General features: G+C 40.7%; 1 protein-coding gene across 1 annotated transcript in view; it reads right to left on the minus strand.

Annotated features, from left to right (window-relative positions):
• slc4a8 (solute carrier family 4 member 8) overlaps positions 1 to 17,847 on the minus strand; it is a 26,275-nt gene continuing 8,428 nt past the window's right edge. Inside the window, exons 2-25 of the mRNA XM_029501252.1 lie at positions 16,708 to 16,789; positions 14,753 to 14,905; positions 14,173 to 14,308; positions 13,382 to 13,542; positions 10,859 to 11,035; positions 9,556 to 9,638; positions 8,955 to 9,112; positions 8,751 to 8,838; positions 8,487 to 8,633; positions 8,284 to 8,384; positions 7,205 to 7,379; positions 6,913 to 7,046; positions 6,575 to 6,820; positions 6,378 to 6,483; positions 6,089 to 6,250; positions 5,888 to 6,001; positions 5,628 to 5,789; positions 5,286 to 5,537; positions 5,102 to 5,170; positions 4,475 to 4,648; positions 4,252 to 4,383; positions 4,078 to 4,178; positions 3,729 to 3,834; positions 1 to 3,545 (exon numbers count right to left, since the gene is read on the minus strand). Coding sequence (XP_029357112.1) covers positions 3,540 to 3,545; positions 3,729 to 3,834; positions 4,078 to 4,178; positions 4,252 to 4,383; positions 4,475 to 4,648; positions 5,102 to 5,170; positions 5,286 to 5,537; positions 5,628 to 5,789; positions 5,888 to 6,001; positions 6,089 to 6,250; positions 6,378 to 6,483; positions 6,575 to 6,820; positions 6,913 to 7,046; positions 7,205 to 7,379; positions 8,284 to 8,384; positions 8,487 to 8,633; positions 8,751 to 8,838; positions 8,955 to 9,112; positions 9,556 to 9,638; positions 10,859 to 11,035; positions 13,382 to 13,542; positions 14,173 to 14,308; positions 14,753 to 14,905; positions 16,708 to 16,789 — 3,225 coding nt within the window. The 3' untranslated portion in view covers positions 1 to 3,539. The remainder of the gene's footprint in view (positions 3,546 to 3,728; positions 3,835 to 4,077; positions 4,179 to 4,251; positions 4,384 to 4,474; positions 4,649 to 5,101; positions 5,171 to 5,285; positions 5,538 to 5,627; positions 5,790 to 5,887; positions 6,002 to 6,088; positions 6,251 to 6,377; positions 6,484 to 6,574; positions 6,821 to 6,912; positions 7,047 to 7,204; positions 7,380 to 8,283; positions 8,385 to 8,486; positions 8,634 to 8,750; positions 8,839 to 8,954; positions 9,113 to 9,555; positions 9,639 to 10,858; positions 11,036 to 13,381; positions 13,543 to 14,172; positions 14,309 to 14,752; positions 14,906 to 16,707; positions 16,790 to 17,847) is intronic.

The following is a 17,847-nucleotide window of genomic DNA, read 5'->3' on the forward strand; positions in this document are numbered from 1 at the left end:
ATATAAAACATGAAGAACTCTTGCTCAGGACTAATTATTCAGTGGTTGAAGACACAAGGCATCGCTCTTTCTATGGCTCCAAGACTATAAGGTTAAGGTTCCTGTAGTACAGATACTCTTCTCCCTGAAAGCTTCATGTTTTCCAACATTTCTCTCTTTAATATTTTCCTCAGACACAAAGACAGAGTTTGTCTTATTTTCATGAGAAGGCCATAGCCTCACAGTGCACAGTTTTTTTTATTGTTGTTGTTTTCTTCGTTTTTTTTACGTTCATTTACACATAACAAAGAAGCTGGTAGGGAAGGAGGACAACTACAGCATAGGTCTCTCGCTGTATTTTTCAATGTTAAAGTAATGGTGCAATTGTCCAAGAGGTGACAGTAATGATTCAAGTTCCAGGTCCAAATGACGGCACGACAGAAAATGACAGGCACGCATGTCCAGCACATAAAAAAACTTAAACATATGTCACATTTAATGACCTCTCTTGGTTATGTTATATGCTGTCAACCTATAAGGAAGGCATTTTGTTTTATGTTTATCACACATTCACATTTACATTTACATTACTGAGCTGAAAATCAACTCTGAGACACATGATGTTCATTAAAATCACTTTTACAATTACTCAATAAATAATTGATTTTATTACAGCACATCTATGGTCATTGACTGCATGGTTAAAAGTGTTTCTTAGCATTTTGTAAGGTCCGTTATGGAAGCATTTTTCTTTTTTCTTTTCTCAATGTACATATCATTTAGGCTAATCTTTGTACTCACTCTTTTGTCATTGAATCTATATTTACACAGTGAATCATATTTAGTCATGCCATTCATTGGTTTGAGGAAGGGGACTCAGACACATGAAAGCTACTCACATTCAAACGTCTGACAGAGTCAAAGCAAAAGTACATGGCAGCAAACGCATTATGTAAAACTTTCTATCGTGTCTTGGAGGAGGTATTTCTGCAAATGAGAGGTCACAGTCATGGATTAGTATAGGAGAGTACATTAATTTAAAGTCACTGTAATAAAAATGATGGAGACTGTGGGGAATAGGGTTTTAAAATGGACACATATAAAATGATTCTGATGATATTGTATATAAATAGGCAGTATACACATTAAAAAAAGACAAAATTTATCAAATATCTGAAGTGGGTGGTTTTGAATTTCATTTGAAAGGACTGATTTGAGTCATTTAGGTGAATTCATGTGAAAGTGGATTAAAGTGAAACTATGTAGTTAATGAAAGAAGAAAAAAATCTTCCCCTTAATGAAGAAATTAAAAATAAAATGCACCATTAATCAATACACTCAACCTAGGGTTTGCACTGTCTTCTCATTCTTATGCTATTAATTCTGCTTTTTCATGTCTAATTAAACCTCAACCTTAATTCAATCAACCATTTTTTATACACTATGTCCTCCATTAAGGATAAAAGACAATTAGACAAAGTCCTGAGGTCTGCCATCAGAGCTCTTAGCGCTCTGTGTAATAACCTGTGGTGCAATTTGATTGGGTTTCTTTATTAAAGCATGATTTAAGTTTTGCTGTTCCCTTCTCTTTGTTCACTCAGCTTATTACAGTAAATAGAGAAATATCATGTTGGAATTTTATATCTAAAAATAAATAACTGTGAATAATAAATTATTGTAAAATCATTTAATTGCTTTAATAGCACTCTTGAAAATAAAATATATCATAAAGTCTTTATCTACAGAAAGTGCAACTATGAATGAAATTATTAGTAATTATTGAAGCTCAAACTTTCATAATCTATCTGCTCTCTTGAGTTCTCTGAGCTTTGAGGCGAGCATAGTGTGTAAAATTCAAAAAGGATTTCTTTGAGAAATTATTTCAGGACAATATGACTAAGCAAAATGAGGGCAAATAAATTATAGTGGAACCTTATTTGTCCAGATTGACGTGTCAGAAACCAGAACGAAGAATGAAAACAACAATATACTGTGTAGTTGTTCAAATTTTCTTTTTGGCACATGCAATGAAAGTCCTTTACGGTTTATAATGCTGCATTTTCCTGAACAGCCTTTTCTCCACCCAAGGACAGAAAAACAAGGCTACACTAGTTAAAAAAAAAAAAAGGGAGCGACAAATAAAGAGTTGTGGTAAAATTAATATGAGTAAGATTTAGGGGGAAATTATTGCTTAAAATATACTCCTGTAGCCAACCCCATAAAAAAAAAAATCAAAAAAAAAAATCTGATAATTAAAGGCACACGCACGCTATCCCATGTACACCAACTATCGTCTCTGTTTTCCTTTGAGCTGACATTTCTCAAAGTGGCTTTTACATGGCATTCACAACTTTGTCTGAGGTAAAGAAATTAGACACTGCACTTACACACATGACAAACATTTGGTTAACAATCATAATCATACGCCTCAATAGCCATATTATTTACGCCACAGTTTAAACTGAAGCAGGTCTTCTGACATTAGCATTTCTGTTCATATCAAATAACAAAACTAACACAAAGTTTTTATGCCCCAAAACAGGATTTGTCTATTTATCATTGAGCCTTCAGTTTATATCTACCAAACAATTGACCATACTGTTAAAATAAACACTCATCGCACATAAAATGACGAGACTCTAGTAGATTTAAGTAGTGGTAACTTGAAAACTTACTGAATTAAAAGAACCCGGTTTCTTTCTAAAGGAGCATATCTCTGTTTCTGATTATAAGGTTGGAAAATAGGATTAGAGAGGTTGTTTCTGTTGTTCTTGGTGGTGTTTATGTGTGCAGGTTCTCCTGTCTTTGTGAAGACCAGAACAGATTAAAACTCCAAAAGGGGAATAATATTAAGTCGCAGTACAAACTATAGCCAACACAAGAGACTGAATGAAACACTATTCTGACCCAGTTTCAACAAAAACTGCATACATACCTCGTGAAAGTAAGATTTACAGTAAGACTGACTGGGCTGTAAAGAGGTTTGAGATGTTGTATCCAAATGAGTTCTTTATGAATGTATAACATCCAGCTGTAAATCAGTAACTGCATTGATTATAGTAATTACATCGTGAGTTATATTGTGAATGTCCGTCTCACCACTTTCCATTATTTATTTAAAAAGTAGGCTGTTAAATAGTGTTCACACATGTGAATACTGAATACAGGAGAGAATGGCTGGAGGTTCCATCATTTCTTTAATTATGGGAGTTTAGGACTAATTCTGTTTTAAGGAGTCAGGGTTGTAATAAGTTTGTATTGGTTTTCATTTTAGGATTTCCTCCAGGGAAATAAAATAAAAAAAACACATCGCTCTAGTCCTCACAAAGACAAAAGAAAGTATATGCATATGTCTATCTGTACGCAAGTGTAATGCACCCTTATCTTTGTGGACGATGTGTTTCAGGTAGCTGGTGAGACTTGTTTCTGTAAGCACTAAAGTGGCTGATGGTGAAGGCAGCCATGTTGCAGCGTTGTTTGGTCCAGAACTACAGTCAAGAAACACAGTCGGCTCTGCCATTATTCTGGACATCCTTCACTCATCGATGAACATGATCCCTTCAATCCTGCAGAGTAAAACAGACAAATCTAGAGTTCAGACAATATAGAGGGCAGTTACGCAGAAATGTGCAATTCTAAGTTAACCATGAAGTGTTGGAAAACGACAAATTATGTGAGCACAATGTGTCGCAGGAATATTTTCAAATTGCAGGGGTGAGGAGGAAAACAGCGAGAAGGCATGGCCTTGCCTTCTTAGCAGCCACAGGACGAGAGTCCTTTTGATTGGTGTTGAGGGATTTCCACATGGTGGTTTTAGACACTTCATCAGATATATTAATGTCAGAGGGGTCACACCTGAGGAACACCAGAGGAGAAGGAAGGTAAGATACAGCAGCAGATAGGGGAGGGAGGAGGCTGAGGTAGGTATTAAGGAGAGCTCAGGGTGTTAGTACTATCATGGAGTACATGGAAAAACACACCAAACAAGGCACATAGACATATAAGACACACATAGTAGGTGAGACATTTGTCTGATTTTAGCACTCTGCCTGATTTCTGCCTTATTTCATATTGTAAATGTAAATGTTTTGCACTCACTTGGGGTCATGTGCCTTCAGGATCTGAGCAGGCTTACTCTGCTCCATGGGGATCTGAACAGACGTTGAATCTTCCTGCTTTTTGAGCATAACTTGTGATTCCTAAAAGACACACACAAAGTCAAAATGTGCATGTTTGTTGATTTTTTTCCAGGTCTTTAAAGATTTAAACTACCTCATCTGTCTTTTTGGAGGCATCATCAAGTTTTTTTTTCTTCCATTCTGGCATTAAGTCATCCAGGTAACTTAGCTCTCGCTTAGAGAAGCACAGATCCAGCAGTTTGCGGACGAAAACTAGAGCCAGCACCTGCAGTCACAGGAGGAAAAAGGTGCCTGATATTTCACTGGATGGCGTCAACGTGAGACTAAATACGCAATGCTGATGGCGTTCAGCTCACCATCATGGGGAAGATGATAGCAGCAGGCGAAGTCTTGATGACCCAGAGGAGAACCAGACAAGTGAGCTGGGTGACAGTGAACAGGTGTACCTTCCTCAGGGGGACGTGGCGCAGGTAGATGAAGTCTGGCTGATGCTTTGCTGGCATGCCAAAAAGCTTCAGGCGGTCAAAGAACTGAGAGGTGACGAAGATGAATGCAGGTAATGGGGAAGTTAAATAGGGGGGAGGAGGAGTGAGTGGAAAAACAATAAATGAGAGCCAAGCAGAGAAACAGATGGTAAATACAGCAAGAAAAGGGAAGTGATTATGAATAACAAACTTAGTTTTGAACAACAATTTGTCAGGCCTCAGATAATTCAGTTAATGAGATGAGGACCTGGCATAAGAGGCACAGCCAAATTATTGAGAAACGTAAGAGACTGGGATCGAGGGGACATTGAGAACAACTCAGGAAATGCTGTACTTGGATATAAATATAATCTGTTATCATGCCACTGCCATTGTAGATGGTGTTGAAATTGCACTAATTATTCAGAATGCATAGATTTCTGATGTAAAGATGGCTCCCACTGACATATTACAGGATAGTATTCCTGTGTCAAATTCATATATGAGATTGCATGTTACCTGGATGCCCTTCAGTGAAGAAACTCCCATGTAGAGGAAAACCCCGTATAACACTGGCATAGGAATGATCTGGAATTAAAAAAACAAAAAGAAAGATCGATGAGCTCTGGTAAAAGTAACACCATGTCATGTTTTTGCACCACAGATTAGTCTGAAATTGGCAGCATTTCATTGCTTCTCTTACCTGCAGTGCTCCAGTCATGAAGACAGAGCAGCCCATGAGCAGGAAGATGACCACGCCAGTGAGTCTCTGTTCTCGGATGCCCAGGAAACGAGGCTGCTCTCCAGGAGCCGAGCTCTCCGACTCCAACTTCAGGCTGTTGACGTGAGAGATTGACAGGACTGTGGCTGCCACAAACCAGGGCAAGCCCATGATGGAGCACACAGCCAGCATCACCCCCACCATCAGCAGGTCCAGGTGGTACCCACAACCCTTCTGCAAAACACACAGAAGAACAGATACAGGTTCTTAGAGAAGCTGTATCCAGCCCAGAAACAAAAGCTGGATGACCGAAATTTTCCAAACCAGTAGTTTATGCTCCTTGCGATTGATGATGACAGCAGTTATCTGCTGGTCCATGAAGATAAGGATGGTGCAGAGAAGAGCAGGAATAGAAGCAGCCAGGACTGTCCACCATGGGTTGCGTCCTATGGGATTTATCAGCCAACCTCGATCATCTCTGGTTGGCTGGAGAAACACATTACAGAGGAATCAAGATATGACTCAACAACAGCCCCGGGAAGCTTTGTACAAGTTCCACAATATTATTAGTTTTCTCTCTATACCTGGAATTTGCTTGGCACCTTCAACTTCTGGGAGGGAACACCAATTACATAGTCAAGCAGGACCATGATGACAATGGTAAGGAAAACTGCAAAGTCACTGATCATGGACCGCACCTGGGCATGATGGGAAAACACACTTTAGGTATTAATTAGTCATGTCATTGTTTACCTTACCTTGGTGATCAGTCGGAATTTAGTTACCTTAGTTGGAAAATACCGACTAGTCTTGAATTGTTTAAGAAAGGTAGACATGAATAAAGTGGAAAAGAAGAGGATGGTCGACCAGAAGAGAACATCTGGGGTGTAGGGGCCATGGTGGCCACATGCCGTCCCAACAAATTGGCCCTGAAAACTGATGCACTCCTGCAGAGATTCAAAGAGGGTTTTATTCAGACGAAATACCACTTCATATGAGTCAAGCTCTGGCAAACAGAAAGTGCCCACAAAACACACAATAGTATGCGTTTGTGTCTCCACATAGTGGCATTACCTGGACAGTGAGGTTGGCCCAGGGTATGCTATGTGCTGTGATGTTTCTCTCGCTCCACAGCTTTAAGGTTTTATCAGTAGGATTATCAGGCTCTGCACACTTACAGCTATAAAGAGAGGGACACAGAAATATCAGTCAGCGGACATAAAAGGAACTGGATGAAACCATTAGCGTGAAGTGAACATTATGGAACTCACTATGCCAGCGTGAGTTTATCCAGATCGCTGTGTGTGTTGAAGGGGTAGATCTCTCCCAGGTGGACGAGCTTCTCCAAAGCCTCATAGATGAAAATGATGCAAATGAGGGCAGCAAAGGCCTCCTCTGTGAACCGAGTGATGTAGCACACCAGAGAGCTAGCATCTGTGGCAACCAACACCAAGCACAGCAGGGCCGTCCACAGGCCAATACATGTCCTCAGTGACAGATAGGACAGGTCATAGTCCCTGAGAGACGAAGGGAGAAGAAGAGAGGTGGATCAATAGTCACAGCGATGATGTGAAAATGTCACGTACATTTGTTGTTATATTGACCATACTTGCAGAACTTGAAGAGGATTTTTTCAAAAACCAGCACAGGACCTGTACTGCCCACAATGGTGAGAGGCTGGCCAGCAAACAGAGAGTAGGCCACTCCGGTCATGGATGCACCAAATAAGGACTCTATGGCACTCTAGGAAACACAGCAACAATACACAGAGCATGTCTGGTTTGATGTAGTGTTCAGTAATATACACTATCAATGTTGAGTTCATTAGATTCTCCTCGCACTGCACTACATTCTGATTATTGTTTTGACATTACTGTGATATTATTTGACTACAGTCTTACAATGCGTCCTTCTGTCGCCTCCCCCAGCAATCCTCCAAAGGTGATGACAGGAGACATGCAGGCACAGTAGAGGAAGAGGAAAGAAGCTACACACTGGAGGCTCAGGCCGTCCTTAAAGTCACTCAGATAGAAAGGCGCTTTCCTTTTGATGTCCAGGATGAGACCACCAAACAACCTGAGCGCAACACATAAGAGAAGAGTAGACAGGCTTCAAAGCGTAGACAATATAATGCTGATACAGCTAGGGTCTTATCAAGATGATTATAATATATATGGTTATTACATGATTATTTAAAATTGGCTGGCAGAAAAGTGAAGCTGAGCAAGTAGTGGGTCATTTTTATTGCTTTATTTTGTGGTCTATGTCTACTGGCCTCCTTGCTAAAGCTAGCCACAATAACATGATTAGATTTTGCTTTCTGTAGACATTTCATTTCTCTTTGTCTCTTGTCTTTATGCTAATCAAAGCAAACTGTCTCCAGACACAAGACACTTTTCTTATTGAAGGTGGGGTCCATCTCATGGCAAAGGCAGCTGAAGTTTAAGTTAAAGAGGTTTAAACTTCGACAAAGGAGAGATGCTCACATGTAGTTGTTTTTGTGTTCATCACCAAGTTTACTTTATACTCGTGTTTCAGACCTGTTTGTGAAGTGAGCTTTGTCGAACACCTAACAGTGATGTTGCATGGTCCTGGATAACTTCCATATTAATGCAACAAGGTGAGAAATTGAACCACTTAAACTATGAACAAGATGGTGAGGGAGTGGTGCAAACACTTAGACTTCAAGAACTGTCTTGGTGTAGGATTGCCTTTGGGCTGTCATGTCTATTGCTTGTCCCATCTCACTTCTTGAGAACTATAAGTTTAGGTTTGTGTGCCTCTCTCCCAAACTACAACATATCCCTACAGAAACTAAACTGTTTTCTGCTCAAGGTTCCCCCACAGGTATTTTTGTTTTATATAGTATGTAGTATATTAACCATTTGTTTGTTAAAACAACTTTTATATTTCTCATGGATTAAAACCTATAATACTGAATGAATAAACCTGTGCAGTAAATCCCATAATCACAGCTTACCTTCCAGTTCTCTGCAGCTCTGGCCCATGGTGCTCAGCATGTAGGTCTTCCTCCTCCTGGCAGGCTGCACCATTAGGAACTCCTGGCTGCTTTCTCTTCTCCTGTGAACGGCCAATGACAGTCCAAGAGCAGAAAAAAACGAGACAGTAGTTCTACACTTTGTCTCTATAGTCACTATGTCATTGTAGCTGTCAGCTGTGTACCTGAGAGGGGACACTCTTAGGGGGCTCGATGCGAATGGAGGGGTCCCACTCTCCTGGTGGCAGTACAGTCACCTGGTCCAGGAATTCATCTATCCCTGCCAGGAGGTCACCTCTGTCCTTTGCCTTGTATGCTACATCATGGAAGATCTGTAGCAGAGAAAAGAGAAGGATAGGGGAACTTAAACTTCTTCTGCAAGAGAGATGTTGAGAATTAAATTTACAAAGAGGTCCCTGAAATCAGATTTTAATTGACCGAGCTCTGACCTCGTCTGTCATGATGGTTGCCATGGAACGTCCGATTTCATGGTATTGCTGACCCTTTCCATCTGGGCCCAGGAGAATGAAGAGGAACCTGAAATTTGTCAGTAGACATTTTCAAGTATTTAAGTAATTCCTGTGATATTGATTTAACGTACACTTCTTTGGTTTTATGACTAAACTATTGTTTAAAGAGTTGTGGCCATCTACCTGGTAGGTATGGGCACCTCAGTGAGGCCGCTGAGGAGCACAGCAGGGGAGAGGCGGACAAAGGCCACTATGGGCCTCTCGAGGAAGTCCAGCTCTCCCACCAACACATTGGAGGCCTCTGCCCCCTCTGGGATCTTCTTCATGAAGTGCATGTCCACCTGGTGAAATAAAGCACAAGTTAGTATCTGTCAAGACTCCAAAAATATTAATTACCCTCCCACCTAAAACCAGATATACCAGCCATCAGTTCAATATTAAATATATGCACTTAAATTCCTCTGATGAAAGTTAATGGCTACATGGAAGATTTCATCTAAGCCCTCTGTGGCCATGCTTTATAGTCTTACAGTGATTGGCTGCTGCTCTGGGATCCACTTTGGCCAGATGCAGTTCCCTTGTTGTTTCCTAGAGGGCACTGTGTGTTTAAAATTACATTTTTAAGGCCACACCATTTCAACAGCTGCATGGACAGAGCTGATGGTGCTTTTCGACCAAAGGACATCTAACATTACTTACATCAGATATGCTATCCTAATTTCATCCACCTTGACCTTGTCTCGATCCACATGTATAAACTATGCAGATTGAGAATCTGCTTTACCTTACTGAGGTCCACCTGAGTGCTGTCATGTCCTGCACCGTTCTTAGATGGTTCTGTGGCTGGAGGAGGCTGGGGAGATGTGGCTGTAAAAACAAAGGTGTGGGTTTATGTGTGCAGTGTTTATGTGTTTTTGTGAGAGGGAGGAGGGGGGGCAGGGCAGGAGATTGGAAGTCAGTGCATATATTTCCTGGCATGCCAAATGCAAAGTGAATTAGGAAGGCAATTATGCTGAGTTGCACATATATAGTGGAATTACTCAGAACCAGTCAAAGGGGTTTGGGCAGTCTGTTGTTGAAAGTACTGCACCTCACTGATGAGTCTCCTCATTTGGTTTCTTTTCTTCCTGTCTTTGTTTGAGTTTTTATTTATTTTTATCATTTACTCCTGTCACAATTCTGATAGCAAATCTTATTTTATCCAAGATAAAAGAAATTTGAACTTACTTTCATACTTACAGATTTATAGTTCTCTACAAGGATGAGCTGCAATGATAAACCACCTGCCTAATACTGTGACAAGCACATCCAACAGATCTTGGGAATTTGGAAACATTTTGTTTGCCATGGCCTTCAAACAGCAGTGCGACAGGGTACTTTGTCCTGCTGGAAATGTCAGTGAATACTGTCCAATGAAGCAGTGTAACTGCTCTGTAACACCGTTTAGCAAAATGGTACATGTCAAAGCAAAATCCACGAGTGACACGATCCAGACTTTCCCAGCAGAACATTGTACCCAGCCGTCCACAGGAACTGAAATAAATCATGTTTCATTATGCAGGGCCATTTTCTTTCATAGTTCCCTGGTCCATCTCTGACACTCACCTTCCCCTTGCAAGTGCTCTCAGGCTTGGACAGAGCCAACATGAACACGGCAAGCTACAATGGACTGAGTCCTAACACCTTTCTAATCCTAGCCAGCATTCATTATTTCAGCAAATTTGTGCTACAGTTGATCTTTTGTGTGAACACCCCATAAAACAGTTGTTTTGGAGATGCCCTCACCCGCTGGCAAAAAAATTACTGTCACAGCTGCTGTCCCATTTTCCCTAATGTGCCCCAGCCCTCGACAATGGTCATTGCAATTGGACAATCAATGTTATTCATGTCATCTGTCTTTCTAATGTTGTAGAAGACCTGTGTGTGCTTTTAAACTGTTGTCTACCACAACACATTTTCTAATATAAGTTAATGATGCAGGATGATTACGGTTAAATTTGATTAATACCTAAAATAGACACACTTCTGCCCAGAGATATATTTGTGCAGCATCCGCCTGCCTGTTGCATACTCGGTATGAATCCCACCTGTCAGATGGGGCTCTGACTGTTTCCGGGTCCCCTCCGTGATGGAGCGTACTATCGGAATCAGGTTCTTCTTCTTCTCGTTCTGGTGGTGGTGTCTTTTCAGCAGAGCCTCACGCACCTGAACTCTCACACTGTCATCCAGCTCATTTGAGGCCTCCTGGTGATCCAGCACCATGTCTGTAAGACATGGACAAACCCATAAAGCCTTATTTCAGAGGATCATCAGTATTATCATTAGCATCTGACAGACTGAATTTAGACACCATACATGGATTTTTTTTACTTAAAACAATGTATGACATCAATGTATAAATAACCTGGTTGATAAGGATTCCTTATCTTTCAACATTAAAATATTATTAAATACTATACTTTAGTGAATATGCTGTGATTTGCTCAGACTGTTCTGCAGCTCACCGCAGAGGAGAATGTGTGTTATAAGGTTTAGATCAGTATGTATCCAATACAGCTTGTCATGAGGGACTGAGGCAAAAAAAATCTGCATCTCCCCGCCTCCTTATCGCCTGCTGCTGTCTCCTCCTTCCCACAGCCCTTTCCTTTTCTTTACTGATTTACTGAGTCAGCACTAGGTCTTCCTTTCATTCCTCCTAGTCAATCAGGAACACACGCACGAACACGCGTACACTGCAATGCCTTCATTTATTCTGAGCACATTTCAAGGCCAGCGCTAATGTGTTGGCTCATAATCAGCCATGTTAATAAGGACAGTGGCACAAAGAAGCCTGAAATTGAATCAAAACCCACAACGTAGATCTAATACAGCCTCCACTTACTCCTCACAGGCCTCAGATATATCAAGTTACTTTTCATTTGAGATGATAAGAGCAGCTCTGCTTCCTTCAGCTGCTTTTCTGACAGGCAACCATCTCATTTTACAATAGGAGACGCGCAGTAATAACAAGAGCTCAAAGAATCGGTGCATGCAGCCTCTTTATTGTTGTGTTGTTTTTCATCAGATAATTTACCTTCCAATAGTCTCTATGTTGTTAGTTAACATCTGACTTTCTTTTAATCAAACCTTTGGGTTGATAAGAAAGTGCTGGAGGATGAATACATCAGGCAGAGTGACATTCATCCACAGCATCTGCGAAATTCAATTTTTTTCATTTAAATATTCCTGTTATTCCTATTGAGGTTTAAGGGTTGGGTTTTAATTCAAAGAGTTCTTTATTGTCAAATTTATAATGACAAGGATCAGTTAAAACAACCACAATCATAATTTAAAATGTTATCGTTTAAGATTTCAAAATGAGCAAGCCATACCAACATATGTATTTCATTTCTTTTTCAGAGCAATTAAATAACTAACAATCAGTTTCTCAATTTTTTTCTGAGCATGTTGGCTAACACTTGTAGTCCAGGTGCAGCTGGCAGGAGGCACCTGGTGAGACAGTGACGTGAGAAGAGGTAGGGAGTTATTGCAAGCAGCAAGGCTGTTTACTCTGTAAACCTGTCACATTGGGACTGGAAAGACTGAGAGATGGAGCAACTCAACCATTACTGCCTGTTTTTAAATCACGCCTTAAAACAATTTTTTTTGGCTTTTAACTCAGTGCGAGAGTTTTATTTCTGTCTGTTTCTTGTATGTTTCTTTCATGTTGAAAGTTGTCCAGCACTTTGGTCAACAGTTGGTGTTTTAAATGTACTTTATAAATAAGATTGATTGATTGATTGATTATTCCTTTGAGCTGCAAGTGTTTATGTGTGCAGGTGTAGGCGTTGTCTGTGTGTGTACTAATGGGTGTCATATTCCGTACAACGGCATATCATTTAATTTACCTCAATTCGCCCACAGACTGACCTGTTTGCAAATGTGTGTCTGTGAGAGCAGCTTTGTCTAGTTGTAGATTTTATGTAAATCAGGTTCAACAGACGTTCAGCAACTTCTTGGTGCAGCTGCATAATTGCATGACAATACAAACAACCAAAGCTAAGCGACACAGTTGCAAAGTTTGTCACGGAAGCAGAGACTCAACACACTGGCCACTGTGTGCTGCAGCAGACAATTAAATACTGGCTGTAAGATAAAATTTATTTAAAATGTGAAGACTGTGACCTTTTTATGAGTCATAGTTTGGGTTCTGTTTTTCTGCATCAAACACAATAACAATGCTTCCCTCAGGCTTGTACAATATGTGCGTCTCCTCTCTGAGGAGGCCAAAAGGATTTGTAAAAAAACATCTTAGGTGCGTTCCGGCTGAGATGCAGAATCTGTTTTATATCAGTCAACATGCAGTCGAGGATGGGGACAAAAAGTTAACTTCAGACTTCAGACACACACAAGATTCACCACATTCTGGAAAACACTGACATTAGATGTTTCATAGTGTGAGTGTGAGTGGTTGTTCGTCTCTGTCTGTTTGCCCTGTGATGGACTGGTGACCTGTGCAGGGTGTACCCCGCCCCCTCACTCTATCTGTGCTGGGATTGGCGGAAACAGATAAATGGTCGAAGATGAATGAATAGATGTTTTGCGTCATAGTTGGAGGAAAAATTTCTCACCTGCAATTTCTTCAATGCAGTCAGCGTGCATGTCAAGCAACACACTGCCATTGATGATACAACTGCGGAGCTCAAACAGGCTGTGCAGGGAGAGAGTAGCAACATAAGGCTTGCTCCACCTCTCACCGCCATCCTCCACGTCTTCCTCAAACTTCAGCCACCTTAAAGAGATGAATACTGAAAGTCAGAACTTAATGTGATTTACTATTGCTTTTGTCAATGTCTTAGAGAAGCCCAACACCTTTTCGACAGAGTGTATACGGTACAGTAGATATAAATAAATAAATCATTGTCTTTGACTAGTAAGTTCTAGATGATATTTTCACCTAATCACTTCACAGTTGCTATTCACATGTCACTCCTACCCTTGACTGTAAGATATTTTGTCAATGTTGGGCGTTACAGTATATTGGGTCTTTAAGATAAGTGCAGTTAACAGGAATCAGATGAACACAGACAGATTAGCTACTATAGACAGGAGCTGCAGCCCTTAAAAAGGGTTTCTCGTTCCACATTCGTAAGTCACCCTTAAGTCATTTTTAGTGTGACTTTTAGACTATTTCCTCCCTGGTAAGGTACTTTTATGGACATGCTAATGAAGATGGAAGAAAGTGGCTGACGTCAGCCATCATTTCTCTCTTGGGAGCTTTTTCTTTTGAGAAAAACAAATAATAACTGATCCACTGAGCCATGGATGTGAATACCACTTTTCACAGCAATGTAGCTGTAGAGCTGCTAGGCTGTCACAGACTATAACAGTTCTGCCGACAGCTCCCAGTGGAGATCCTAACCTTGCTGTTTCCTTCCACTCAGCATCCTTCCCATCCTTCACACAGATCTCGTCCAGCTCAGTGAACAGCTCGTGGGCCACATGTTCAGCATCTTCCTCTGTGCCCAGAATGAACTGGACCCTCTGGGATGGTGTGTCTGATGAGGTGAGAAGATTTGACGTAAACTGTGCTTCTCAAAATGCTTTTACAAGCACACACAATGCTACTGATTTTTTTCCCTACATGCCTTTCAAACAGTTACTTTGTCCAACTATGACATAAAGAGAAGACCACAGCAAAAGGCATGCACACAAACCTCCCTCCCATGCATCGACTGACTGACTGGCTCTTTGAAAGCTAATTAGGGACTATGTCACTGTTAGCCTGGAGCACTTTATCTGTGTGTGTGTGTTTGTGTGTGTGTGTGTGTGTGTGTGTCTGTGTGCCTAGATTATTAATAGGCTCTGTTAAACAATCACTAACTGTTGTGTGAGTTGGATGTGCATGCATGCTGTCTAATATATGGCTATATTATATTTAAATAATATGAGAAAATGAAGGACACTAAGAGAAAAGGGTACCATCAGAAGAGTTGTGTTACCATGAATTGAGATGCTTGTGTCGGTTCCGTCGCTTTGTTGTGTTGAGCTACTTCCTGCCCTTCTTTCTTTCTTGCGGTGGCGAGAGCCATGGGCCTTATGGTGACGGTGACTCTGTCTGGGCATCCGAACCCCAACAAAAAGAGTCCTGTGGCCTGGAAACGGGGCAAGCGAAATCCTTTTATTTTTCTGAGAGGTTTATTATTGCATATGAAGCATTTTTATCACATTTTGCTGCAATAAAATTATTATTGTCTACTTTGTTATTCAGAAAACCATCTACAGAGTTAATATAAACCTTCATCTTGATAACATGAGTGAGTTAAGTTATTCCTTCCATGGTTGGCAGTAGAATAAAATAAACACTGACTGTGTAAAGATGGCTGCTTGTTGTTTTAAGATGACTTCAAACCATTTAAATGCCGTTGCCCAATGTGGGCTAGAATTGGCTCCAGCACCCTCCACAATCCGGAAACAGATAAGTGGTAAGAAAATGAATGAATGAATGAATGAATGAACGAATAAATGAACTTTAGCAAGTAAGAACTTTGGTTCAACATAGGGGGCTCAAAAATTACATGTTTTATGTCAATGGATTATGGTGTTTGTGTACTTTTATTTCCAAGGCCAGAATTTTAGAGTCAGACTGTTCAAGTGATTGAAAGTGAAAGTTGAACTGAGTGTTGGTTGTTAGACTGAAACTCTGCAGGGATGATCTGGTAACAAGTCTGTTACCTGCCCCATCTTAGCCAAAACCAACATCATCTCTAATTATTATCAGTTCATTGTGTGCAACATGCTGTGGTAACAGGAACACAATCTTTGGTGACATCGACAGTAACCACATTTCATTTTAAGATCAAAAGCAGTTTACCCCTTTTTTGTGCAGCAGGTAAAAAAAGATCAATTATTACAAATTTGTTTGTTTGTTTAAATATTGAGTTGAGTGTGTGTGTGTGTGTGTGTGTGTGTGTGTGTGTGTGTGTGTGTGTGAGAGAGAGTTTGCATGTGTTTTCACATGTCCTTGGGCTGCAAAGAAGATACAAAGCTTCTGAGCTGTATTCTTTGTGAAAAGCGCTCCATCACTCCACATGTGATTATCTCTTCCAGGAGGTGGTAATGGACCAAGTGACGCAAACACAAACACACATTTACACATCTGTTCCTCCACTGTGATGACAGATAGCCCTCCCTAAAATGAACTTCCTCTGAATAGTCAAAGGATTCATTATTCATGATGTAGGGGTATTGATCTCAATGTTAAAACCACCCACACCAAAACAAACAAACAAACAAACAAACACACACACACACACACACACACACACACACACACACACACACACACACACACACACACACACACGAAACTGCTTCAGCTCTTGTCTTATCCACGTTCATTTATAACTATTTGGCAAACCCATTTTTTAAATTCCTGCTCATTTTTGTAGTGTAGTGTGTAGTCATCAAGTGTAGACATCTCGGCTTTGATATTCAAACTGAATTCTATTAAAATGCAGCCAGACAAACACAAATTGGAAATGATGTAATCATGGAGAAAAATTTGCTCCATCACGCTGCTTGTCATTAAACATCTATGTAACTCTGGAGATCTGCTGGTGGTTGAGCGAGGTCAGGTCACCTGTGGTGGAGGATAATTAGATGTGCTATGTATAATAGCTGTAATTACAACAGAAAATTCTATATATTTTATTTTATTATTGCCACCAGTTAGATGTCATACTTCCACTCCGACAGTTTCTCCATGTAGTTTTTAAAAAGCTATTTAATCATAGCCTATAATTCAACTAGAATATAACACTGCAACAACAAAATATTTTTCAAAGTGAGAATCAAAATTTTAATAAACTGTGGCAGTTGAAATAATAACAGTGCATATTTTACACATGACCATTAAAGGCTTTGACCTCTGTTTGCATCTGAGCAGGTAACTCACCTTCTAGTTCCTCCTTCTCATAGTGGATGTTCAGTACTGAGCTTGTGCCCCCCTGGTCCACCACCACCTCCTCATCTGGCCTCTAATGCACACACAGGCACACACAGACACACAAAAGGCATATGTAAGTATAGGCAGTAGGTTTCTGCATCCTTTGCTTCATTTCTTGCTCAAGAAGGCTCTTGGTTGGTTGTTTTTTTACTGTGTGGAGTTTTTACGTTGTCACTGAGTGTGAGTGTGAATGACAGCTTGTTTCTACATGTCAGTCCTGTGAGAGACACTTTGTCCAAGGTGAACCCAAATGCCAGCTGAAATTGAATGTGTGATCCTGTGATCCTGCGTGGATTAGTAGCACAGCGAATAACTGGATGAACTCTAGAGGTCAAGTTCTACTTGGAGAAAGGAAGGTTCAGCACCTTGTTGTTGTGGTCAGACCTCTAGCTATTCAAAATCAGTGAGAGAAAGAAACCCTTAAAGGTCATTACGTCCACAGGTGTCCTGTTAAGGACAAACTACTGACACCGTCACAGAGCCATTAAATGGTCAAACTAGCAAACTGGTGAGAGCTTTTCATCAATGGGCTTCAAATTCCAGACAGTCTATTCTCAGACTGTCTGGCACTGACACACACTCACAGACACACACAAACAGCCAGAGGTAAGTAAACGGAGCAGGAGTCAGTCGGACGATTTGCCAGATGTTACTTTCCAGGGGAAATCAGATCAAATTAAATTAGCGGAGCAGCACATTGTGTTTGAAAACTGCTGCATAACGTCAGTGAAGAGGCACTCTTTGCGTCTGTGCAGTGGTGTGTGTTATCCACGATCATGTAACAGTGCTGTGATAACGAGAACAGTCTACTGCTGTAGAAACCAGTACACTAGCTCAAGGGTGATTGGGCTGCAGCACGGTCTCTGTTTACAGTATCTGTGTTCGTTCTTCAGCACAAGAGCACACAACAGCAACAGCAATCTTCAGAGCCTTATGTCTGAGAGCCTCCCACATGCTGTAAGAACAGTCATTGTGCAGCACTGCAACAAAGCATCAACATGCCTCATCCAGATGCTAAATGCTGTGCATGAGATCATTTCAACCAATCAATCAAACTTTATTTAAATGGCACTTTTTAAAGTCGCATGC

Source organism: Echeneis naucrates, chromosome 5 (genome assembly GCF_900963305.1).
Source record: "Echeneis naucrates chromosome 5, fEcheNa1.1, whole genome shotgun sequence".
NCBI classification, from domain to species: domain Eukaryota; kingdom Metazoa; phylum Chordata; class Actinopteri; order Carangiformes; family Echeneidae; genus Echeneis; species Echeneis naucrates.